At 43.1% G+C, this 27,749-nt stretch overlaps 1 protein-coding gene across 9 annotated transcripts in view; it reads right to left on the bottom strand.

The window, feature by feature from the left end:
* The window catches only part of MOK (MOK protein kinase), a 51,597-nt gene that overhangs the window by 20,957 nt on the left and 2,891 nt on the right, over window positions 1-27,749 (bottom strand). For 7 of the 9 annotated variants that reach the window (XM_081829887.1, XM_081829886.1, XM_081829888.1 and 4 more), the window contains one exon: window positions 9,438-9,552. The exons of the other annotated variants lie outside the window; for them this stretch is intronic. In XM_081829887.1, the coding sequence (XP_081686013.1) occupies window positions 9,438-9,505 (68 nt within the window). In that variant the 5' untranslated portion in view covers window positions 9,506-9,552. Of the gene's footprint in view, window positions 1-9,437; window positions 9,553-27,749 lie in introns of those variants that run through there. 9 annotated transcript variants of the gene reach the window in all.

Below are 27,749 nucleotides of genomic sequence, written 5' to 3'. Positions count from 1 at the left end.
ATTTATTTTAGAGAGGAAGAGAGAGAGAATCCATGAGGGTTGGAGAAGCAGAGGGAGAGGGGTAGGGGTAGCAGACTCTGCACTGAGTGCAGAGCCTGACACCATGGGGCTTGATCGCCGGACCCAGAGTGCGACCTGAGCCAAAACCAAGAATGGGACGCTTAGCTGACTGAGCCACCCAGGTGCTCCGGAAAGGTTTTACGGAAAAGTTCATCTAACCAATTCAATCTATAGGAAGAAAGTCCTTAAGCTGAAGGGGAAGAAGAAGCAGTTATATTAATATTAGACAAAGTAGATTTCAAAATAAAGATTATTACTAGCTATAACGACTTCATGATGATGGGGCAGTATATCAAAAAGACAGGACAACGTGCTAAATAAGAGAGCTTCAGTACACAAGAAGTAAAGACTGACAACAGAAAGAAGAAAGAGGGGCGCCTGGGTGGCTCAGTTGGTTAAGCGACTGCCTTCGGCTCAGGTCATGATCCTGGAGTCCTGGGATCGAGTCCCACATCGGGCTCCCTGCTCAGCGGGGAGACTGCTTCTCCCTCTGACCCTCCCCACTCTCATGCTCTCTCTCAAATAAATAAATAAAATCTTTAAAAAAAAAAAAAAGAAAGAAGAAAGAGCTGGAAGCTTCAGTACCCCTCTACATAACTGATAGGACAGTCACTGAGAAAATCGGTAAACATGCACAAGATCCTAACAGCACTGTTAACCACCATGACCTAACTAACCTTATATCCCACGCATATTTAACACCTAAGAGGTACAATATGCTCTTCACTCAGATGAATATGCTGGACCCAAAGATAAATCTCAACAAATTTCCAAATACAAAGACTTACGGAACACATTCTCTGACCGCAAGGGACATAAATTCAAAATCAACAATAGTAAGCTAGCTAGAAAAGCCCCAAATATCTGCAAATTAAACAACACACTTGTAAATAAACCACTGGTAAAGAAGAAATCACGAGGAGAATTAGAAAACATTTTATACCAAGCAATAAGAAAACACAACATATCAAGATGTATAGAATGCAGAAAAACAGGTCTTAGATGTGTATTTGTGGCTTTAAATGCTTATGTTAGGAAGGAAGAAATGGTTAAAAATCAATTATCTATGTTTTCACCTTATGAAAGTAGACTAAGAAGAGTAAATTAAACCAAAGTAGAAGAAAAGCAACAATAAAGAGCAGAAATCGATGGCACAGAAAACAGACAAACAGGGACGCCTGGGTGGCTCAGTAGGTTGAGCGACTGACTCTTGGTTTTGGCTCAGGTCGTGATCTCGGGATCATGAGAGCAAGCCCTGCTTTGGACTCTGAACTTAGTGAGAAGTCCGCTTTGGACTCTCTCTCCCCCCCTACCCACTCCTCCACCACTCTAAAATAAATAAATCCTTAAAAAAAAGAAAGAAAATAGACAAATAATAGAGAAAATGAACAACACCAAGGTTGGTTCTTTGAAAAGATTAATAAAACTGATAAACCCTTATCAAGACCAATGAGAGGAAAAAAATGATATAAAACACTAACACCACCAAACGATATCAGGAATGACAGAGGGGACATCACTAGAGTTAGATATCAAAAAGATAAAGAGAGAGGGGCTCCGGGGTGGCTCAGCCAGTTAAGCGTCTGCCTTCAGCTTGGGTCATGATCCCAGAGTTCCGGGACTGAGCCCTGCAGCAGACTCCCTGCTCAGCCAGGAGCCTGCTTCTCCCTCTCCCTCCTCCTACTCCCTCTCTCTCTCAAATAAATAATTAAATAAAATCTTTTTTGAAAAAAGATAAAAAGAGAGTATTATGAACTATATGCCAATAAATATGACAATTTAAATAGACAGATTCGGGGCGCCTGGGTGGCTCAGTCATTAAGCGTCTGCCTTCGGCTCAGGTCATGATCCCGGGGTCCTGGGATCGAGCCCCGCATCGGGCTCCCTGCTTGGCAGGAAGCCTGCTTCTCCCTCTCCCACTCTCCCTGCTTGTGTTCCCTCTCTCGCAGTGTCTCTCTCTGTCAAATAAATAAAATCTTTAAAAATAAATAAATAAATAAATAGATTCCTTGAAAAACGTAATTACCAAATCCGACACAAAACTGAAAATCAAAGTAGCCCTGTGTTTACCAAAGAAACGGAATTTGTTATCAAAAGCCTCCTCACAGCTGATGGAAGTGTTCCAAAATGGGATTATGGTGATAGTTGCACAACCGTATAACTTTCCTTACAGTGCGTGGATTTCAGGATATGTAAATCATATCTCAGTGAAGCTTTGAAAACCTTATAAGGTTCTACCTGAGTCTTTAACATTCCATGGGTCAGATACACCATGGTGCCATCGCAGTGGGGGGTGAAGCTTCCCCACGAAGGAAACTTAGGCCCAGGTGATTTCACAAGTGAATTATTTCCAACATTTAAGAAAGAAATACTCTCACATGTTTCACAAAAGAAGGTCCATGAGTGGCTGATAAGCACATGAGTGAGTATCCATCATCACTAGCCATCAGGGCCACGGGAACTAAACCAAAGTAAGATGCCACTCACCAGGGTGGCTAACATTTAAGACTAACACCACCAAATGCTGGGGAGGATGCAGAGCTACCGCACCTCTCATTCTCTGCTGGTGGGGATGGATGGAAACAGGTATAATCACTTTGGAAAGAGGCTTGGCAGTTTCTTACACACTGAAACACCTATCCTTTGATCCAGCGATTCTATCCTAGGTAACTGTGTAAGAAAAATGAAAACCTAGATCCCAACAAGGCTTCTACATATGTTTTTTGTTAAAGATAGATTTATTTATTTATTTATTTACTTGTCAGAGAGAGAGAGCACGTGAGCACAAGCAGGAGGAAGGCAGGCAGAGGGAGAAGCAGACTTCCCCCTGAGCAGGAAGCCTGATGCAGGACTCAATCCCAGGACCCTGGGATCATGACCCAAGCCAAAGGCAGACACTTAACCGACTGAGCCACCCAGGCACCCCTTGTGCATGAGTTTTAAGAGATTTATTCATAGCAGCCTCAAACCAAAACCAGTAAAAGTCCATCACCAGGAGAATGGATAAAGAGATTGTGTGTTACTAGGTAGTAAAAAGGTATAAACTACCAGAGCAAGGGGGTGGATGAATCTCAAAGACTTCATGCTGAGCTAACAGAGCTGGTCAGGAGAGCACATTCAGGGCTTTCACTTCCGGTGATTCTATTTAGTACGAATTTCTAGAAGAGGATAAAGGGAAAAACCCAGAATAGTGACTGCCTGGATGGGGGTGGAGAACTGCCATGAAGGAGCTTTATAGGTGACAGAAATGTTCTAGCTCTCAATTACATGAGAATATCCGTTTGCCAAAATTATAAAGAAATGTGCATTTTAACATATGCAAATTTTGCCTTAAAAAAAAAAAAGACCCATATCCTAACAAGCAAGTGGGGAAGGAGGCCTGCTGGAGACGCACAGGAAATAAACATCACAGGCCTGTCGATTCTGGCTGCCAGACACCTGGGGTTCATTATATTGTTCTGTTTACTTTATATATGTTTGAAATTTTCCATAATTGTATTCTTTTTAAGTAAAAGAGCTTTTAAAGTGACTCATGAATTTCTTGCCTTTGTTTTTATTTATAACCTTACAAAGCAGACTTTATTTTTGTCAAAGTAATTGGAGGACCATGCAGTGATGTGACGTGAGAAAAACTGTGTGCCAAGTCAACACCAGACCTTCTGCAGCGGTCCAGAGCGCTGCAAAGAACACGGGCCCTGGACCTACACAGACTTGGGTCCCACACTGGGCTCTACTGCTTCCCAGCTCAGTGACACCAGACAGGTGAGGGAGCTTGGCTCTCCAACCAGGCTTCCCTGAGGCATCGACAGCATCTTTCTTCTAGGACTGCAGTGAGGATTCAATGCTATATGTACATAATTCACCCGGCACTGGGCACGGCGCCTGATGCTTGATGAACAACTGCTGTCATCTTTATCATGATTTGTGCTCTCGCCGCCCCCCTTCACTTTTCTGAAGTCTTCAAACCTCACTCACCTGTACTGTTACATGGCAGGTTGATCCAGGACTGTGGATCACAGCACAAGCACTGTGCTGAGTGCCCACCTGCCTTAACCCTCACAAGGATCCTATGAGGTAGATCCTAGGTAGACATCTACATGGTATATACAAAGCAACTGAGACAGAGAGATTGAGGACTTGTCCAAGGTCACAAAACTTCAGAGCCTGAGCTCGTCCCTGTGCTGACTAGGAGTAGCCCATATGTATGAGTGTTATTGCTTCAGGACACTAGAGAGATCCTACAAATATCAAGACTATGGATTTTTTTTTAAAGAAACCCATTCCGTCTCTTTACAGTATTTCTATAGGAAGAATACAGTCATAGCAAAAAAAAAAAGGGGGGGGGCCTTAAATTAACTGTTGCGCTTGTGGGAGTCCAGGCGGAAACCAGGTATCCAAAGGACTGGGTCACTCTGCAGGCCTCCTGCAAGTAACTCACTTATCCCCAAACGAGCCTCTGAGCCACTCTGGAGAACAAGCCTCAGAAGCTGAAAGTACCCTGCTGACCCAGTACTAACGAACGGGCACCTCTGGCCTCACCTGGACGTCCCATTAGCAATTATTATTGCAAACGCTGTCCATTTCTATTTCCGTAAGAGTGAAAGGAAAGGAACAGAAGTAAAGCCTGGAGGAGGTGGGAGTCAGAAGCTCCAAATACCAACCTCATTCTGCGCGTGTGACTCAGTGCGATTTTCCTGTTACTGCTTCTCGTTTCTCATCCACCCACACAACTGTGCAAGGTGACTCTGAAGATTTACTTAGATGAGGATAAATCAGCAGAAATGGATTTTTAAAGAACCTAAAATTATTCTTCAAGTGAATAAGATTAAATTGTTTAATAATGCTGATAGATACTCCAGGACTCCAAAAGCTAGAGATATTATTTTCATGGTTAAAAAAAAAAAACAAAAGAACAACATTAAACTTGTGGATCAAGAATCAGCGCCACTGGGGCATCCCACAAATTATTCACAATCTCTGTCCTAGAAATGACCCCCAAAGCAGTCGTTTTTCTTCTCGAACTTTCTTCTAGAAACTGTAAGGTCATTTCTTCCTGTAAGTCAGAAATAACAGCAATACCTTTAGCAATGGAGGGAGCTTAGGAGCAATAGGAGTCATTCCAGATCACCAATGGTTAATTTTATTTATTTTGATTTGTTTTTTACTTTGAAATCATTTTAGACTAACAGAAGAGTTAACAAGATGGTACAGGAAGTTCCCGTAACCCAGCTTCCCCTAATGTTAACACTTTATGCAAGATTTATCAAAACTAAAAAATTAACATTGGTACAGTTCTATTAACTATCAAGTTTTGGATTTCCCCAGTTTTCCCGTGAATGTCTTTTTCTCTTCCAGGACCCAGGATACCTCATTACAATTAAGTTGTCATGTTCCCATACTCACCTCCAGTCTGTGATACCGCCTGTCTTTGTTTTTTACTACCTTGACAGTTTTAAGGGGTACCCCCAGGTATTCTGTAGATGCCCCTTAATTTGGGCTGGTCTGATGTATTCTCATAATTAAACTGAGATTATGGATCTTCGGGAAAGAACACCACAGAGGTGGTATGCTTGCTCTTTCAAACCCATTATGTCAGAAAGTACATAACATCAATATGTCTTATTACTGATGGTGTTAATCATTTAGTTAAGGTGGTATCTTCCAGGTTTTTCACTGTAAAGTTACTATCTTTCCCTTCCTACTTTCTATCCCTTAGAAGCAAGTGTAGCCCACACTCAAAGGCCAGGGAATTAAGCCCTACCTCCTGAAGGCAGGAATACCAAATCATTTGTGGACATATTGTTAAAACCACCACAGTAATTAATAAATAGTTAGGGGGGAAATCACTGGAGGCTCTGCAGTAATTCTGTTCTCTTTAAAGTTTCACCTACTAATTTTATTTTATTTAAGATTTTATTTATTTATTTGTCAGAGAGAGAATGAGCATAAGCAAGGGGAACGGCAGGCAGAGGGAGAAGCAGGCTCCTCACTGAGCAGGGAGCCCAAGGCGGGGCTCCATCCCAGGACTCTGGGATCATGACCTGAGCCGAAGGCTCAGCTTAACCGACTGAGCCACCCAGGTGTCCCATCACCTACTAATTTTAGTATCCATCAGCTTATCTTCCCTGCAGAAATTATTACTGCTGTTCTAGTGATGATTTTCTATTTCCCTCATTCCTTCTATATTTACTAACTGGACTTCTTCTGTAAGGAAGAATTGTCCCCTCATCCCAATTTATTTATTTACTCATTTATTTATCAGTATGGACTCATGGTTATTTGAAAAGACAGTTGGGAGGGTAGAGAGAGAAAAAGAGAGAGATGTGTGTACACACGGATTAGTATACATATTAGCTCTGTCTGCTGAGTCTAGAGGGATTGACATTCCATGAGCAGTGAGCACACCTGGTGCCAAGATCTTGTTTTCTAAATACCCTTCTCCAATAAAAGGAACCAGGACTCCTTAGAGAAATGGATGATTCTAGGGGCAGGAAAAATATAAGATGAGCCTAGAGAATCTTGTAGTGCCAAAAATTATTATTATTTTTTTAAAGATTTTATTTATCTATTTATTTGAGACAGAGAGAATGAGAGAGAGAGAGCACATGAGAGGGGGGAGGGTCAGAGACAGAAGCAGGCTCCCTGCCGAGCAGGGAGCCCGATGCGGGACTCGATCCAGGGACTCCAGGATCATGACCTGAGCCGAAGGCAGTCGCTTAACCAACTGAGCCACCCAGGCGCCCCTGTAGTGCCAAAAATTAAAGTGTTAAAAAAGGAAAGGAAAGGAAAAGAAAAAGCATGGAGCTTATCAAAAGAACACAGGAGCCAACCCGAGAGAGCTCCCAAAGCCACAGCTGGAATAATCTAAGCTGGAACAATTATGAAATAAACAATGGTAGTATTGGGTTATAATCTCCTATAGTTTCGAACATATGTATCAAGAGCAAATTAGAACTCACGTGAACAGACCCAAAACCCAATTCCTCTGAGGTTTGGATTACACGGCTGGCAGATACCTGTCAAAACCAGCTTGAGACTCTATCACTGATTCCATACATCAAACAGCAACAAAATTCCACTAGCCCAGAGTAAGTGTACTTCCTTTTAAGTAAAGCCAATACATGAAATTGTGATTTATACAACAGAAACTAAAGCCTGTTCATAATCTCCTAAACATACACAAACTTTATAGAAAAGTAACACTGGGAAGCCTGGCTGCTCTGTCCATGGAGCATGGGACTCTTGACCTTGGGGTCACAAATTCAAGCCCCACGCTGGGTGTACAGATTACTAAATAAACAAGCAAACAAAACAAAACAAAAATAAAAAGTAACTCTGATTCAGTCGTATTTTATTAAAAACCTTTACTTATTACGGGTTTTTAAAAGAAAAATATGTGTTCTAATCAATCACTTTTCAAGTGAGGACAGAGCACTGTTTCTGAAACACCACAAACGGCCACCACACCCACAGGAACGAAGGCTACCATCCACTGAACGGTGGCCATGTGCCGCACCTCCCTCCCAACTTTCTGTTCATTCCCTCACTTAGTCCTCAGGCACCTCACCACAAGGAGACCAAGGCTCAGCGGACAAGGCACTGTTGGCATGTCTGGAACCCGGGAGATGGTGAATCCGGAATGCGCTTCACCACTAGGAAACCACGTCCCTTAGGTGACCACATTCTCCCGACGGGCTGAGGTCACAAGAAGGTACTTCTCCAGATAAAACTGAGCGTTCCCTGCCCCTCAAAGGATGGGTTCTTTGATGGAAACCTTTCTATAATGTATTACAGATACCTCTACCTTCCTGAAGGCACACTCACGCCCAAGTGTGATTTCTCCTGACGGCCGGCTCCACCGAGTGAGCGTGACTGCACGTTCCTCTGACATCCAAACAAGCCCAGAAATGCCTTAAGTCTGCAGGCTATCTGTCCTGTCCACTGTTTATATCTCCCTCTTCACAAAAACAGCAGCTAGCGAGCCCTGTTGTCTATAAGTACATCCACGCCTGACCCTGACAGTGGAACCTGACGGGGACTCCAGTCCTCTCCTAGGGTGCAAATGCGTCGCACCCCGCTGCCTGAAGTCCTTTCTCTGCTACTCTGGGTTTGTGGGGCATCTCTCAGAGGTGGCTGTTTCAGGAAGTCTGCTCTTTAGGTATGGGGTAATTGGTACACCGCGCATCAAATTCTCCATCGCAAGGTACAAAGCTAGAGGAACCCAGAGAATGCAGAATACACAGAGGAAGAAGTGAGCAACAGAGGAAAAGCCGCAGACCCAGTGACTTGGCAGTGGCAGGTAAACAACTGTATGTGTTGCGCAGCGAAGGAGGAGGATTCTGGCCTAGGGAAATCTGGATGATTCAAATACAGCTCTGCCCACCTAGTGACCTATAGCGACGACTGTCAGGCTACTTCAGATCTCTAAGCACCTCTCCTCGTGTGCAAACCAGGGATGGTTACAGACACCCCGTGGGGAGGTCATGAAGATGACATTACTGTTCTCCATATTCTGACATGACTAACGGCCCTGCACTCCTTTCTGATCTGAGAAACTTCTTTGTACTAAGAGTCTGAAATCAAGGTTTATACCCCAAAACACTTCAGAAGGCTGTGTCGATGTGGGGGAATGACTGTGTTTTTTTTACAACTAGCTTTTACTATTTAGAGACTTCAATTCCTTTGCTGTTAAACAAAGGCTGAGCTTCACGCCTCTCTTCTGAAAGATTCCCAGGTGCCGTGAGGCCAGCATCTGCTTCGTTATTCTGACAGAGCTTCCGAGTCACGTCTGGTGTCTGACTCCTTAGTGCCCTATGTTAAGAAGCTGCAAAGTTGAGGGATTAAGAGACTGCTCGGAGGGCCAAAGCCACAGCAGTCCTCCAAGAACCTAGAACAAGAGAGCTCCCCTCTCCACAAGCAGCAACTGATCCCTTTCAGGGAATAAATTTTTCCAACCCTAACTGGAAGTTGTTTTCAATATACTAACTGATTCACAATTAATTAAATCATAAGCACCTCTAATATATTGAGACTAAGGTTTCAGTTATAAAAGTCCAACATACAACTTTCAGGAACATATAGGCTGTTTAAAGTGAGGCATACTTTTACAATTTAAATGTTTTGTGACCATTAATCACTGATATCACAGTAAGCCTGGACCTGAATAAAATCATAAACATAATAGTTTTCACACACATATAAAATCATAAACACAAATACTATCATAACATAAAGTTAGCCCCAAGCCCCTGCCCAGAGAAAGCGGACTGCATCTCGCCTGTTATCACATGAATACACTTTTCCCACTATGCTAAGTGGCCCTCCTCGCTCTAAACCTGCAGCTGGTTTAGTAAGGAAGCCCGTCTCTGCCCGCCTACCTTTCAAAGTGCTGCTTCATCTGCTTGCACGCGTAGTAGCTTCCGTCCCTCAGGCTCTGCATCTTCATAACTTCAGAAAACGTTCCCTCTCCTATTTTGACAATTGCTTTATAGTCTACGAATGAAAACAATTACACAGATAAAATTTATGTGTGTGTATACTCTGTACTCACTTCCAGACAGCAGACGATAGATAACACGACGTCGACACGCGGGGAACTGTTACTCCATGGTTTCTAAGGTTCGGGGCTCCCTGAGCTCAGCTCAAGGGAAGCCGCCAGCAGAGGGGAAGTAGAGAAGGGAGTCAAGAGGGACAAACTTCCAGTTACAAGACAAGTAAGTCCCGGGGATGGGACACGCCACAAGCTGACTGACCACAGCTGACATCGCCATATGACATATAGGAAAGTCGTTCAGAGAATAGTCCTAAGAGTCCTTGTCGCAAGGAGAAAATTGTGTTTCCTTTTCTCTTTTTTATCGTATCTTCAGGAGAAGATGGGTGTTAGCTGAACCTATCGTGGTCATCGTTTCACAATATATGTAAATCAAACCATCATGCTGTACGCCTTAAAATTACACAGTGATGGGGCACCTGGGTGGCTCAGTCGGTTAAGCAGCTGCCTTCGGCTCAGGTCATGATCCCAGGGTCCTGGGATCGAGCCCCGCATCGGGCTCCCAGCTCTGCAGGAAGCCTGCTTCTCCCTCTCCCACTCCCCCTGCTTGTGTTCCCTCTCTCGCTGTCTCTCTCTCTGTCAAATAAATAAATAAAATCTTTAAAAAAAAAATAAAAAAAGAATTACTTAAAAAAAAATTACACAGTGATGTGTGCCGATTATTTCTCAATACAACTGGAAAAAAAAGTAAACAGGATTTTCTCACATTGAAAAAAAAAAAAGGGTGCCTGGGTGGCTCAGTCGTTAAGCGTCTGCCTTCAGCTCAGGTCATGATCCTGGAGTCCTGGGAACAAGCCCCACATCGGGCTCCCTGCTCGGCGGGAAGCCTGCTTCTCCCTCTCCCACTCTCCCTGCTTGTGTTCCTGCTCTCGCTGTCTCTGTCTCTGTCAAAATCAATAAATAAAATCTTAAAAAAAAAAAAAAAGGCAGCTAGGCTGTGTGTTGGCACCGAGCACCGTTTCCTCCCAGGCTGTGCTCCCCCTCGTCCAGCAGGGAAGCTCCCGGCCCAATCCCGCCAGCAGGGAGAGGCTGAGCTCCCCTGCAAGCGCTGGAAAGCAGACGACCTGAGCGGTGGAGGCCGGCGGGGACTCTGGCAGGAGCACCCGAGCCAGGGCTCTGGCTCTGGGCAGGCGCGATCTTGCACCAGCAGCCTCGGTGCGAGCATCCTCCTGAACATCAGCCTCCGGGTCCTGCAGGAGGCCCAGCTGATCTGTGGCAGGTTCCTGTCATTCCTGCATTTCCTGATTTTCTGGAAGCTGCCAGCAGCTTCCCTGGCTTTGCCGCCGCCACCACCGTCACTCGGGCACTGTCATGGTCTCACAGCCTCCGAGTCACTGGGTTAAATCCCATCCTGCTTGAAATGCCTAGAGCAGTGTCTGTTTTCCAGACCAAACCCTGACAGATGCAGGAATGAGTATCTCGAGGTAACGTGCTGGGAACAAAAAACCTAAAAAGTGCAGTCAGGCGGCAGACCGCAGGCTGGGGCGCTGCAGGGCCTGGGGTGTCACGGCGAGGTCCCGAGTCCCGCCTGCGGTGACTGATGCCTCTCACCGAGCAGAGTCTCCTGGGCCTGCCGGCTTCTGGAAAGTGGTGGGAAGGGGCAGGGTGCTGGGGTGTGTTGACTACTCACTGCCTGGGCAAAAGAGTTTAAGACAACAACGAGCTCAGGAGAGAAATGCTACTTTTCAAGCAGAAATGGAAGGAATGAGAAAAACCGAGAAAGGAAAAGTCTTACTGGGTTGAAAAAGTTTCTTCAGTCCAAATAACAGGAGAGTAAGACTGCAAAATGATGTTGACAGAAGCAGTCTGGAGACTTCCCAGTGGCACACATGGTTCGGCCGGGCACCAAGATCACAGAAAGGCAGCCGCACCCCACCCCAGCCAGGCACTGGTTTCAGAGAGCTTCGAGGAACGTCCCGGAGATCGGGATGAGACGCAGAAAGCAAGGCCAAAAAGAAATAGGGCAGCCTTTCGAACTATGTCTAGGAAAGAACCTTGAGTGTGGAGCTGCCCAGAAGCAAACAGATCAGAAACCCATTAAGCAGACCTGGACCACAAAAAGCCCGTCACCTCGGGGTCCCAAACCTACATAAGCACAGAGCAGGCTTTTAAAACAGCACAACTCCAAAGGAGGCCATCCCCTTCAACGCCTCTCTTAGGACACATTTGTAATGCCTGTGTGAGTTCTGATTTGAACAAACCAACGATAAAAGACACTATCTTTTTTTTAGAAGTGATAATGTTTTTTAGAAATATGTATAAAAATGAAAAAAGTCCTTATCTGTTAGCAAGAAATACTGAAGTATTGCCCCGTGAAATGATAAGACGTGTGGGATTTGCTTTAAAATGCTCCTGTACCGTCCCATTTGCCACTGCTGAACGCGTACACTGCGATAGTCATTTGGAGGGCAATCTGACAGTACCTGTTACATCTGTAAGACATTCATACCCTCTGACACAGCAATTCTGAGAACTTATCCTGTAAAAAACACTTGCTCAGGTAGGTATGATATGAGGATGTTAGTTCAACGTTATTTAATAGGGAAAAACTGATGCTCTCCCATGTGGAACTAGATAAATTATGTACGGTTTATCCATATAATGGAATACATTGAATATATTTAAAAGAATGACACAGATTAGGGGCGCCTGGGTGGCTCAGTCCGTTAAATGTCAGACTCTTGGTTTCGGCTTGGGTCGTGATCTCAGGGTCGTGGGATCGAGCCCCACATCAAGCTCCGTGCTGGGCATGGAGCCTAGTTGAGAATTTCTTTCCCTCTGCCCTCCCCCTGCCCTCTCCCTCTCTCTCTCTCTCTCAAAAAAAAAACAAACGACACAGGTTATTCCCTTAAAGACAATACATTAAGTGGCTCTCTCTGAGGGGTAAGGTTAAAAATGTCTCATCACCTAAGTTATTTTCCATAATGAGAGCACTGTTTTATCAAAAAGCAACAATAAAATCTATAGACTCCAGAAAAAGAAGTGGCAGGGGTGAGAATGGCAAAATGTCATCCCTGCTGAAACTAGGTGATGGTGCACGTGAGGGCTCACTGTATTGTCTTCCCTCTTCTGGCATGCTTGGATTTGGCCACAATAGAAAGTCAGAATAACAAAGCAAAAGCAGAGGAAAGGGCAGTCACTGCAGCGGCCACAGCTCGCACGAAGAGAGCTGCCAGAAAAAAGGAAAAACCAAACCTCCCTCATACGCCCCCCCCCCCCACCATGCTCACGCCCCTCTGCCTAGCCAGGAGAGAGGAGAGCCCCGGGGAAACCTTAGCAGATAAAGATGATGGAAAAGCTACCAGGAATGACTCCCAGTGGGGAACACCCACATAGAACTTGACATGAACGTGAAAAACACCTCTCTTGTGTAAAGCGCCTGACACTTGGGGGGTCTAATGTATCCATTACAGCACCTAGTAAGCATTATCCTAATATACCTGATACATAAATATCATAAGTCATAAAACAGAAACAATGATAGACTTTTGAGAATTTGTATTTATAAGATTGCACAGAAAAATCATCTTTTGGGGGGGCCTGGTTGGCTCAGTCGGTGGAGTATGCAACTCTTGATTTCAGCTCAGGTCTTGATATCAGGGTCATGAGTTCAAGCCCCACGTTGGGCTCCAATGCTGGGCATGGAGTCCACTTAAAAAAAAATCATCTTTTAAATCAATATTCAGTGACTTTAATTACAAAAATTCAATCTATGCCTAATTTTTCAAAACCAACTTATATTTGTCTGAGATTTTACTTACTTGTAAGTTCCAAATTAGCCTACTACTGTTTCATGAGCACTGGCAGAAGACACAGTGTCTTGGGTCAGAGACAAAGGACCTTATGACTCATGGTGCAGCAAGCATCAGCATACTCACATTCGTTCCCCTGCCCCGAAGTCTCATGGTGGTGACATGATGGGCCCAGATGACACGTGCACATGCAATGGACTGCTTTACAGGAGAGGAACCCAGGGCCGGTGGCCCAGCACTTTTTGAACAAGCAGCCCAGAAGATAGATAAACTCTGCCATCTGGCACACTCAGCGAGAAGTTGCAGGGAAGCTCAGGGCACAGAGCAAACTGCTCCCCCCAACAATTCATTACAGCGTTAATATACACGTCAACCAGTATTACTGTTACAGAGTATTTGGTACGGTATTATTCTTATCTATAAATATTCATATATGTGTAATATTGACTTTAATGCTACTTTTCAATCTTACTCAAAATAACAATCAATTTCAGTGTACATTTTCAAACATCTTAGCTTCGGGCCATGCAAAATGCGAAAATCCTATTTGTAATCACGTATTTGTAGAAATTGGAAAAAATGTTTCTCCCCAAGAACAGCATCTCACCATATTATTACCATTCAAAAGGCCACATACCACCACCATACTGTAGTAATTGCCACAGGAGGAAGTAAGAACCTACAAGTGCTGTGCATATGGGAGACGTTCAACAACTCCTGAAGGGGATGACTGAAGAAATAATTGTTAAAGCTGCTCTCAAAAATTTATTTTCCAAAGATGATTTCTAGGAAGGGGGATAAAAAGCACTGAGAGTATGCAGTGAGTTGAATGGTGGACCCCAAAAAGATATGCCCTCATCCTAACCCCTGGAACCTGCAACTGTTACCTTATTTGGAAGGTCTTGCAGGTATAATTAAGTGAAGGATCTTGAAATGAGAACATCCTGGCTTACCCAGGTGGGCCCTAAATCCAATGGCAAGTGTCCTTATAAGAGACACACAGAGAGAGCAGAATGGTGGTTGCCGGGAGCTGGAGGAAGGGAGAAAGGGAGAAATGGGGAATTGAGATTCATCCGGTACGGAGTTTTGGTCACGCCAGGTAAAAAAGTTCTAGAGGTTTGTTGTACGACAACGCACACACAGTTAGCAATACCATACACTGAAACGTTTATTAAAAGGGTAAAACTTACGTCATTGTTTTTCACCACAATAAAAAAAAAGAGAGAGAGACACACAGACATAGAAGAGGAGGCCATGTGAAGACAGAGGCAGAGCACCAGAAGCCTCCGGAAGCCTCTGGAAGCTGGAAGGGGAGAGGAAGGACCTGAGGGAGCACAGTCCTGCTGACACCTTGATTTCAGACTTCTGGCCTCCAGAACTGGGAGAGAATAAATTTCTATTGTATTAAGCCCCCAAACTTGTGGTAATTTGTTGCAGCAGCCCCAAGATACAAACAGAACGTAACAAGTATTTTTTTAATCTAAGGAAAACATCTTTTTCATTAAAGGAAAAATATTTTCTTTTTTTTTTTTTTAAGATTTTATTTATTTATTTGACAGAGAGAGAGAGACAGCGAGAGAGGGAACACAAGCAGGGGGAGTGGCAGAGGGAGAAGCAGGCTTCCCGCCGGGCAGGGAGCCCGATGCGGGGCTTGATCCCAGGACCCTGGGATCATGACCCGAGCCGAAGGCAGACGCTTAATGACTGAGCCACCCAGGCGCCCCAAAGGAAAAATATTTTCTAAGTATAACAATGGAAGCAAAGACTGATCTATCTGACTACATAAAAACATAAAACTCTAGCACCTGAAGAAACACTATAAAAAATGGCTAAGTAAACTATGAAAATGCCATACAAAGGAATGTTATACAGCAGATACAAGGAATATGGTAGCTCTGTAGCTTCTGACAGGGAAGAACCTTTTCAGATATATTATTAAACAAAAAAGACAAATTAAGGAACAGCATGTCAACTATGTTAACATTTGTAAAAGGAAGGAAGGAAGGAAGGAAGGAAGGAAGGAAAGTATATACATGGTATCCGGCAGAATGGTCCCCCAACAGTGTCCATGTCCCTGGAATCTGTGAATGTTAGGCTACACCGCAAGAGGGAATTAAGACTGCAGAAGGAATTGTTAAGGTTGCTAATGAGCTGACCTTAAAATAAGAAAATGAGCCTAAACTTACCAGGCAGGCCCAGCGTGGTGACAAGGTCCTTACTAGCAGCAGGAGACAGCAGAGTGGACAGAGTCAGACTAGAAGATGTGGAAAGGGCTATAGGTTTAGGAATGCATGTGGCTTCTAGAAGCTGGAAAAGGCCCGGAAACAGATTCTCCTCCAGAGCCTCCGGAAGGCATGCAGCCCTGCCAGCAACTTGATTTTAGCCCAGTGAGACTCATTTCAGACTTCTGACCTCCAGAACTCTAAGATAATAAATTTGTGTTGTTTTAAGCCACTGATTTTGTGACAATTTATTATAGCAGCAATAAAAAAAAGCTAAAACAGACACATTTATGCTCATCTAGACACAGAAGGAACTAGAAGGAACTAAGAAAGTGCCAACAGTGGTCACCTCAGGGGAGGAAATCTAGATGGCTGGGGATAGGAGCAGAAAGGAGACCCACTTTTCACCATATAACCGTCTATGCTTTTTTTAGGTTATACTTGGTATTTGTATTGTTTTTTCAAAAAAAATAATTAATTGAAAACAATTTAAGGGATAATGGGATATTTTTCTCATGGTTCCTTCAAGGAAAATGGATTATGAAATTAAAAACTAAGCATTTTTGTTTAATATCATCTTAAAGCAAATGGCAATCTATGGAATAAAAATAATTTACAAGAAAATTTATAATAACAAAACATAAGATACCACTTCACACCCACTAGAATGGCTAGAGTCAAAAAGTAAGCTAATGGGGCGCCTGGATGGCTCAGTCGTTAAGCATCTGCCTTTGGCTCAGGTCATGACCCCAGAGTCCTGGGATCAAGCCCCACATTGGGCTCCCTCCTCCGCGGGAAGCCTGCGTCTCCCTCTCCCACTCCCCCGCTTGTGTTCCCTCTCTTGCTCTCTGTCAAATAAATAAATAAAATCTTAAAAAAAAAAAAAAAAAGTAAGCTAACAAGGGTTGGCATAGGATGTGGAGAAGGGAGAACCTGGGCCCACTGCTGGTGGGAATGGAAAAGGGTGCAGCCACCATGGAAAACAGTTTAGCAATTCTTCAAGATGTTAAACAGAGTTACTCTATGACCCAGCAATTCTACTTCCAGGTATATACTCAAAAGAAATGGACATTTATGTCCAAACAATAACCTGTACACAAATGCTCACAGAAGCATTATTCATAATAGCCAAAGACAGAAGCAAACCAAATGTCCATCAGCGAATGAACCGATAAACAAAATATGGTCTATCCACACAGTGAAGTATTATTCAGCCAGAGAAAGAATAGCATCCTGACACAAGAGACATCATGGATGAACCTTGAAAACATTATAAGAGAAGACAGACACAAAAAGTCATTTATATGAAATGGTCAGAATAGGCAAATCCATACACACAGGGAGTAGATTAGTGGTTGCCTGGGTTGGGAGGGTGGGGAGGAATGGGGAGGAACGGGGAGGAATGGGGAATGACTGCTAATGGGTACACATGCTTTCTGGGGATGATGAAAACGTTTTAATAGATTCTCATGATGGTTGTTGCACAACTCAGTAAAAAATACCTAAAATCATTGAATTGTACACTTCAAATGGGTGAACTTTATAGTATGTAAATCATATCTCAATAAAGATATTAAAACAGACAAATCTGTGGCATTAGAAGTCAGAACAGCAATTACCCTTAAGAGGTGGTGTTGTTGGAATGGTCACGGGGACTCCCAGGATACTGGTAATGCTGTTTCTGATCTTGGAGCAGGTCACATGGGCATGTTTACTTTATATATAAATGGACCCACAGTTCAAACCTGTGTTGTTCAAAGGTCAGCTTGGTCCTGGCATTATATTACACCAAGACAGAAACAAACAACAACCACAAAAATAAAGAAAGCTTTGGGCAATTGGGTATTATTATTTTAGTATTAAGACTATTCCATTAGTACATAAGGAAATCTGCATATGATAAGCCAGTCTGCAGCAAAGACCAGGACAGAAGCCAAGTCTCACGATTGGCCTGCATTACAAGAAAGAAAAGTAGGAGCGCCTGGGTGGCTCAGTCAGTTAAGCATTTGATTCTTGATCTCATCTCAGGTCTTGATCTTCAGACTAGCACTTTTCAAATTGAGTTCCACAAAACACTAGTGCATCCCAAATTCTAATGGGTATTCCACAAAAGAAGGTTCCATGAGCAATTATACTTAGGAGATGTGGGGTTAAATAAGGAGAACTGTGTTTGACTACAGAATTCCTCAGTGCCTTTCCTTGACTATGTGATGAGTCTCCAAGGTAAGGAAGGGCAGTTGGGAGGGTTGTGGGTTGCATAACCAGGCCTGTCTCCAAAGAATACCAGTTAACATCTCCCAGGGCTGCTCAAGATCCCCAAACTGAAGATCTGTAAATGAAGTTTTTAAAATTCCTCTTGTGTAAGTCTTCCCTGAACAAAAAATTAACCTATCTAGCTCCCAGCAAGGCAGAATTTACAGTTCTTCCCACCTGCTTTCTAAGAGAAGTTGGCTGAAGAAAGAGGACAGGGGTACCTGGCCGGCTTAGTTGGTAGAGCATGCTCACCAGTCAGAAGGGCTAAAATTAACAACACAAGAAACAAGAAGTGTTGGCGAGGATGCACAGAAAGGGCCAGAAGGCTCCTTAAATTACCTTCTAAAAGTTTTATAGTCCTTCAATAAGCTGTCTTTTAGGATATGTTTTCCCCAATTACATACCAAGAAATGATGCATAAGGTGAATTCAGCCTTACCCACAACCAGGTCCCCAGAAACATAAAAAACAAACAAAACCAAGTTAGGGGATCATAGCTACCACTGTTGTGCAGTTACCATACGTCAAGCACCATTTTTAAAAATAGACTTTTAACTTTAGAACAGTTTTAGATTTACAGAAAAATGAAGAGATAATATAGAAATTCCCACATACCTCATATCCAGTTTCACCTGCTATTAACATCTTACATTTGTCATAATTAATGAACCCATATTGATACATTATTTTTTAAAAGATTTTATTATTTTTATTTTTTTATTTTATTTTTTTTTAAAGATTTTATTTATTTATTTGAGAGAGAATGAGAGAGAACACATGAGAGGGGATAGGGTCAGAGGGCAAAGCAGACTCCCTGCCGAGCAGGGAGCCCGATGCGGGACTCGATCCTGGGACTCCAGGATCATGACCTGAGCCGAAGGCAGTCACTTAACCAACTGAGCCACCCAGGCGCCCCGATTTTATTATTTTTTTAAAGATTTATTTATTTATTTGACAGAGACACACAGAGAGAGGGAACACAAGCAGGGGGAGTGGGAGAGGGAGAAGCAGGCCTCCTGCAGAACAGGGGAGCCCGATACCGGGCTTGATCCCAGGACCCTGGGATCACGATCTGAGCCGAAGGCAGACGCTTAACGACTGAGCCACCAGGCGCCCCAAAGATTTTATTTTTTAAGCAATCTACACCCAATGTGGGACTCGAACTTACAACCACATGATCAAGAGTCACACGCTTGGGGCACCTGGGTGGCTCAGTCGTTAAGCGTCTGCCTTCGGCTCAGGTCATGATCCCGGGGTCCTGGGAACAAGCCCCCCATCGGGCTCCCTGCTCGGTGGAGAGCCTGCTTCTCCCTCTCCCACTCCCCCTGCTTGTGTTCCCTCTCTCTGTGTGTCTCTGTCAAATAAATAAATAAAATCTTTAAAAAAAAAAAAAAGAGTCACACACTTTACTGACTGAGCCAGCCAGGTGCCCTTGATTCATTATTAACTAAAGTTCATGCTTTATTCAGATTTCCTTAGTTTTTACCCAATATCCTCTTCTGTCCCAGGACCCCAAATAGGACACCACTTTACATCTAGGCATCATATATCCTTAGGCACCTCGTGGCTGTGACAGTTCCTCAGACTTTCCTTGTTTTGTGACATGGACAGTTTTGAAGAGTACCGGTCAGATATTTTCTAAGACTGGGATCTGTCTGCGCCTTCATCATTAGACTCAGGTTATGGGTTTGGGGAAGAAGACCACAGCGCTGTGGTGCCATATGGCACATCATATCTAGGGCCCACACTATCACCATGGCTTGTCACCGTTGACGTTGACCTCAGTCATCAGGCTGAGGTCTTGTTTGTCCGGTTTCTCCCCTGTAAAGTGACTCTTTTTCCCTACCCACTTCTATACTGTACTCTTTGGGAAAAGTCACTACGCATATTCTACACTTAGAGTGGGAAATAATATTCCTCTCTGTGAGGGTAGAGCATCCATATAAATTATTTGGAATTCTTCTATATGGGAAGTTTGTTCTAATTAATCATTTTATTGGTGTGAACCCATGGATATTTATTTTATACTTTGGGATTATCCAATACTATTTTATTTTGTTGCTTAAATTGTTGAGCTTTGGCCACTGTGAGCTCACTCGGTTGGTTCCTGTGTCCCTCTGACATGCCCCATCGATAAAGAGTTTGTTTGGTTTTGAGTATTTTCTTAGTTCCTGGTACTACAAAATCCTGTGTATATCCCATCTCAGTCCTAGGGTCAGCCATTTCTCCAAGAAGCCTGGATGCTTTTTACAGGAGAATGGTATTTATTAAACACCAAGCTCTGAGCACTAGGTGTCAGGCACCAATCTATACTTAATCATCTCAACAATCCCAAGCAACAGGGTACCCCATTAGCCATATCTTACAAATGAGGTTAAGTAGCCTGCTCAAGGTCACATCAATAAACAGTAGGGCAGGGCTTTGAAAGCAGGGTATCTGATTCCAGAAGCCATTTCCTGACCACACTGCCACTGCTGTCCCCCAAGAGGATGCAGATGAAGTCACACGGATGCACTTATAAGAGCACTGACCTTGGCAACAGAGCCTTTTCAAAATAACTGGCTCAGTTAACAAGGTCCATGAGAAAGGCAGAATTTGGGAACCCCACTGCCAACCATACAGGGACACATTCTTTGGTGTAAGGAACAGTGAAAACACAAACTCCAGTTGTTAGTGGCTTAACCGTCACAATCAACCACCAGAGTACTGTTTGGTCTCTCCTTATTTGGTAACTTTCAAACTTCTAATACAGTCAGTCCATCAGGCAATCTGGCCACTCAGTATTCCCTGATGTCGCCTACACTGAGCTGTAACTTCATGCCTTTTACAACACTAGAGAGTTGTCTAACCAAGTGGGAACAACCAGCTCTTAAAACTTGTTAAAGCACATCCACTAGAAGGCTAAAATTAAAACGCTGAAAATGCCAAGTGTCAGTGAAGATGTGGACTCAACAGATCTCTCGTACGTGGATAATGGGGATGTAAAATGGTGCAGCCACTTTAGAGAACAGTTTGGAGGTTTCTTATAAAGGGAAGTATGCACTTACCATACAATCCAGCAATTCCACTCCTGGGAATCTACCCTAGAGAAATGAAAACAGAGATCCACACAAAGACTTGTACCTAAGAGCGTGCCTAGCAGCTTTATTAGTAAACAACAGCCCAAAAATGGAAACAACTCACATGTCCACTAACTGATGAATGGATAAGCGCACTGTTACATTCATGCAGTGGAACACCGCTCAGCAATAAAAATGACCAAACTACTGACGCAGGCCACTGTATGCATGAACCTCAAAAACGTCATGCTAGATAAAGAAGCCAGATTCAAAAGACCATGCACATTTACAGATACATTTATGACACTTCATTTATATGAAATTCTAGAAAAGGCAACATTTTAGCAATAGAAAGCATACCAATGATCCACGGAGCCAGGAGGAGGGGGAGGAGATTGACTGCAAAGGGGCACAAGGAAACTTCTGGCGGGTGATAGAAGCATTCTACATCTTGACTGTGGAGCTGAGACACTACTGTCTACATTTGCCAAAAATCATCAAACTGTATACTTAAAATAGGTAAATTTTATTCTGGGCAAATTATACCTCAACAAAGTTGTTAAAATCAGGAGATTTCACATTTTAAAATTCAAGTCAGATCCTTACTCCACGATACACTTAAATATTGGTTAATATTGGTCAAAGGTTGAACGTAAAAGTAAACTAAAAGAAAATGTACTTGTGTATTTACCGGCCCATAGGACAGGGATGGCCTTTACACACAGAAGTTCAATGCACTCACAAAGAAGGAAGATCTAGAGGTGAGCCTAGCCACACGTTTTAACATGTTTACATAAAAAGCTTAACAAAATGTAAAGGCAAACTACGATCTGAGAAAATATTTGCAACAAATACGAGGATAGCTAACATATTTAATTATGAAGACCACTTACAAATAAATAAGTAAAATACTAGTGTCTCTCAAAGAAAATGGACAAAAGGGCATATGATGATTCACTTAAGAGATAAAAATAACCAGTAGGGAAAACTACTGGCACTTAAAGAAATACAAGAGCTGTCTTTTTTTGTTTAATCCATCTATCGAATTGGCAAAGGTCTGCAACAAGTGTATTCCACCAAGGAACAAGGTTGTGGTGTGGCACTGGCCATGTGACATGGCACAACTAATGGGGAAATGAAATGTGCACAAGCAAGACCACTGAGAACATCCACTGCCTTCCCTGGTGATGACAGGCTTCCTGGGGCAAGAGGATATGGTAGACTCTCACTTTCTGATTAATCATTCTGTATTGTGTGAATATTCTCCAGTAAACATGAATTACTTGTTTAAGTAGGAAAAAGATATTAGAAAGAAAAGAGCCCATATCCGTTAGCTCAGCAATTACACTTCCAGGTTTCTATCCCAACGATACCAACAGAGACACAAACAAAATTTATAGACAGTGATGTTCATCATGGTACCATAACAGCAAGAATGCTAAAAACTTAAATATCTAATATCAAGGAATGATCTAATGATAATTGCAGCCACAAGCTGAAATATTATGTAGCCATTAAAAATTATTCTTTCAAATAATATTTAATGATACAGGAAAACGTTCAGCCATAATTTAATGTTAAGTGAAAAAAGGATGGTAACAATCACACAAATACACATACATGTAAGAAAGAGAATGCGTATAAATATGTAAAATATTTTTTTATTTTTTTAAAGATTTATTTACTTATTTTAGAGACAGACAATGAGAGAGAACACAAGCAGGAGGTGCAGAGGGAGAGGGAGAGAGAAATAAGCAGACTCCACGTTGAGTGCAGAGCCTGACATGGGGCTCAATCCCAGGACCCTGAAATCATGACCTGAGCCGAAACCAAGAGTCAGACAGTTAAATGACTGTGCTACCCAGGTCCCCCATAAAATTTTTTTTAAATATTTATTTATTTGAGAGAGAGAGAGATAAAGAGCACACAGGGTGGGGGAGGGGCAGAGGGAGAGAGAAAATCTCAAGCAGGTTCCCCACTAAGCACAGAGACTGATGCAAAGCTCGATCTCACGACCCTGAGATCATGACCAGAGCAGAAATCAAGAGTCGGACACTTAATGGACTGAGCCACCCAGGGGCTCCAAAATACATAAAATATCTTAAAGTATCTATGTCTGGGTGGGATCAGCAATGACTTTAATTCTCTTCATTATTCTTTTCTATATTTTTCAGTGTTCACAATGAATATACATTACTTTAAATGTGTGTGTGTATGGGCATTCTCAAGAGCTTTAAGTGAACTCGTTGGCTAACCGCCAACAGAAACATGAGCTCAAAATGAACTGTCTTGATATTATAATAGTTTAAAGGGAGACAGACATGAAAGTTCACGGGAGGGATGAAAGGCAGTTACTGAAAGTTGGGTTGTGGACTGAGGAATTCAATTTGAGAAGAGAAGAGAAATTTTAACAAATCCCAATCTGTGTTTCATCACAGACAAGCAGACTTACTTAAAAAACAACCAACACCATGGAGCGCCTGGGTGGCTCGGTCATTGAGCGTCTGCCTTTGGCTCAGGTCATGATCCCAGCGTCCTGGGATCAAGCCCCACATCGGGCTCTCTGCTCCATGCGAAGCCTGCTTCTCCCTCTCCCACTCCCCCTGCTTGTGTTCCTGCTCTCGCTATCTCTCTCTCTCTGTCAAATAAATAAATAAAATCTTTAAAAACAAAACAAAACAAAAAAAACAACCAACACCAAACCAGTAAACTGTACACTTTAAAGTGGTTTAGGTACAAACTCCCAGTGTGTGCCAAAATCCCTGGCTGGCTCCAGACCATCACAACAAGCAAGTGATAAACACAACCCGTGGTTCTGGAAATGGCTGTGGTGGATAAAGGATCACTTATTTCCCCCCATGATTCTTTCAATAGACAGAAGGGCTGGGTATAAAACAAGAATGAAAGTCAGGGGAGAGAAAAAGAGAAACACCCTTATGAAAAAACACCTAGGAAAAGTATCTTCCTATTCTCTCCAACAGGATATGACATATTTTCACAGGCCTTTAAAGTTAGATGAGGAATATTAAGAAGTACACAAAGCACAACACAAAGCTATGAGGGGTATGGAGCCGTGCTGGTGAAAAACAAAAAAAAATCCTGCCCCACAGTCACCCAAAAAATCCAAAAAAAACCCCACCCAGATTCAAGGACAAACAGGAGTTAAATAATATAGTTGCAGGCAAGGGTAGAAAGAGGAAGGTAAATAAGACTCTGTGCATTAATTAAGATTCTATTCATTTTTATTAAACCAAGTCTTATTTAAGTGGAATTTAAGCCTTATTTAATGCATGAAAATGGAGGTCAAATTCACTTTTTGTGAAAAGGTACACTTGTAATGCCCAAATCCAAACATTTGTATTTAAGCATTGCTTCTAAAGATCTTAATCAGAAGCATCGGCCCTTGGCTCAGGTCATGGATTGAGCCCCAGCTCAGCAGGGAGCCTGCTTCTCCTTCTGCCCCTCCCCCTGCTTGTGCTTTCTCTCTCTTTCTCTCCCTCCCCCCTTCTCTCTCTCAAATAAATAAATAAAATATTAAAAAAAAATCTTAAGGCAGGTGGTAGGCATCAGCTTTGGGGCTTCACCAGTGGAGAGATGAAAAGAATTGGGGAAGGTTAATTACGGAGTACCCTCTCAACTAGAGTTGAGAGGATTCAGGTTCTAATTTCCACTCTTTTTGAGAGATTAAGTAATTCAAACCAAATTACTAAAACAAGGTCAGGGGGGCACCTGGGTGGCTCAGTTGGTTAAGCGTCTGCCTTCGGTTCAGGTCATGATCCCAGGGTCCTCGGATTGAGCCCCGCATTGGGCTCCATGCTCAGCGGGGAGCCTGTTTCTCCCTCTCCCTCTGCCTGCCGCTCCCCTGCTTGTGCTCTCTCTCTCTGTCAAATAAATAAATTCTTAAAAAAAATAAATAAATAAAACAAGGTCTGGAACCTTCAATGAAGATGGCTGTACCCAATGAAGATGGCTGTACCCAATTAATTACTTGGTGTGGTGAGGAAAATTGTGACCTGAATTACCAAACATCATGAAAACACAAAAGGACATAAAAGTATTCATAACTAATAAAAATTTTTCATTTAAATTGCACCCTTTGGGGTGCCTGGGTGGCTCAGTCGTTAAGCGTCTCACTTCAGCTCAGGTCATGATCCCAGGGTCCTGGGATCGAGCCTCGCATCGGGATCCCTGCTCCGTGGGAAGCCTGCTTCTCCCTCTCCCACTCCCCCTGCTTGTGGTCCCTCTCTCGCTATGTCTCTCTCTGTCAAATAAATAAATAAAATATTTAAAAATAAATAAATTGCACCCTTTAATGAAGTAAATCCACTGCTAGGAATGTAAGCCACTGATAAATGTGAAGAATTAAAAAAAAAAAACTACGTTCAAATATCTTCATTGAAGAATCATCCTAGCAAGTTACAGTGCAACATATTTAATAGAATCCCATATAGTTTGGGGTATCTGTTTAAGGGACAAATACATATTCATGCATACACACACACACACACACACACATACATATATATGTGTACACACACAGAATGTGCACAGAAAATTTATGGCAGTACATCTAAGAAAATGTATCTTTTTTTAAGATTTTATTTATTTGAGAGAGAGAGAGAGCACAAGTGGGGAGTAGGGGGAGAAGCAGAGCAAGAGGGAGAGAGAGAATCTCGAGCAGACTCCCCACTGAGTGCAGCGCCTGATTTGGGCCTCAATCCCACAACCCTGAGATCATGACCCCAGCTGAAACCAAGAGTCAGACGCTTAACTGACCTAACCACACAGGTGCCCACATCGAGAAAATGTTAACCGGGATTGACTCTGTCAAGTAGGGGAGGGTCCTGAGACTAATTTAAAACCTTTCACTGTTGCAATTTATCACAAAGCCAGTATTACTTTTATTTAATTTTGTTTTAATTTAAAGAGAAAAAGTTGCTAGTTGATGCATCTATTTATAAAAACAGAAGGTGAGATGCACACAAGGAAGAGAGAATCAAACAAGATTATTTGAGGTGCGCTGCAACTTTGATTCTATAAAAATACATTTATGAGAGACAAAACCTTAAACCTCTGCAACGACAACAGATAATCTAAAAAATTCTCTGTGATATAATAGGAAACTGTGATGCCTTCAGAACGTGCAGGATTTTTTCTTTTTATAGGTATGTTTTGAGTAATCCATTAAAAAGTTCAGACAGTAAAAAAGTTGGCACTCCCACTCGGTTAGATAAGGGTAGATTTTTTCAAAACAAGGATCTGACTGTCATTCTTTCCCCTTTTACAACCCTGCCTTCTATCCACTGGGATAGCAAATAATAATTCATTTATAATTTGCCACTTAACCAGACGCTAGGCTATGAGCTTCACATAGTTGATCTCATTTAATCTTTGAAACAATCCTATAAAATAGGTATTATTATGCCTGTTCCTTTTGGGGGGGGGAGGGGCAGAGGGAGAGAGAGAATCTTAAGCAGGCTCCACTACACACAGTGCGGAGTCTGATATGGGGCTCGATCTCACAACCCTGAGATCATGACCTGAGCCAAAATCAAGAGTTGGATGCTTAAACGACTGAGCCACCCAGGTGCCCTATTATGCCTGTTTAAAACTGAGTGTGGGAGGGGCGCCTGGGTGGCTCAGTCGTTGAGCGTCTGCCTTCGGCTCAGGTCATGATCCCAAGGTCCTGGGATCAAGCCCCACATCGGGCTCCCTGCTCCGCGGGAAGCCTGCTTCTCCCTCTCCCACTCCCCCTGCTTGTGTTCCTGCTCTCGCTATCTCTCTCTCTCTGTCAAATAAATAAATAAAATCTTTAAAAAATAAAAAATAAATAAATAAATAAAACTGAGTGTGGGAGCGCCTGGGTGGTTCAGTCGTTAAGCGTCTGCCTTTAGCTCAGGTCATGGTCCCACGTCGGGCTCCCTGCTTCTCCCTCTCCCACTCCCCCTGCTTGTGTTCCCTCTCTCGCTGTGTCTCTCTCTGTCAAATAAATAAAAATAACATCTTTAAAAAAAAAAAAGAGTGTGGAAGATTTTATTTTTGAAAGAGGGCAGCCTCTAGATATCCCATCCCACATACTCATCTTAGTATGTGTCTTTGCCACTCCTCCATCAAGAGGTGGGATCTATGTTCTCTATCCTCAAATCTGGGGGATGTGGAGGAGACACTGTGACATTTCTGACGCTAGATCAGAGAAGGGTGGCCTCGCACCCTTGGGATGCTGATCCTCAGAACCCGACTGCCACCCTGTGAGGAAGGCCAAGCCATGTGGAAACAGTAGTGTTCTGGCTGACGGCCCAGGCTACAGTCCCAGTGGACAGCCAGCATAAATTGCCAGATATATGAGCGAGAAACTTTTGCGAGGACTCCAGCCCAGCCAGAATCTGACTGTGGGTGCATGACAGACTCTGAGTGAGGCCTGCCTAGTTGAGTCCAGGCCACCCACAGAACCATGAGAGAGATTAAGATGTTGTTATTTTAAGCCACTAAGATGGGGTAATTTGTTGGGAAGCAATAAATAACCAGAATAATGAAGAAAACCAGTTTAAGAAAGGTCAGCAACCTGCAGGAGACTGCCGTGTCTGCCTGGCTCTACAGCCCAGGCTCTTAACAACTTCACGGTGCTTCTCCCTCCTCCCTACAACTGCCTATGATGCAAAACAAAAAGGAGAAGGTGATCCAATGATCAATACATCCCTAAACACTCGGGCAATGTCTAGAAAACAAAGTAGAAAATACACCTAGAAAACTGTAAGATAGAGATTCCTGGCCCCACTCTTTGACCCCATGCTAGGAGTCCATTTTCCCCATTACTCACTTTTTCTGTTCATTCTACTTCCACAACTCTGTCTCTT

The sequence above is a fragment of the Leptonychotes weddellii genome, chromosome 9 (genome assembly GCF_054177405.1).
Source record: "Leptonychotes weddellii isolate Sample4059 chromosome 9, ASM5417740v2, whole genome shotgun sequence".
NCBI lineage: Eukaryota > Metazoa > Chordata > Mammalia > Carnivora > Phocidae > Leptonychotes > Leptonychotes weddellii.
Note: the sequence above shows the minus strand (reverse complement) of the source record. Positions and strands in the feature narration are given on the sequence as shown.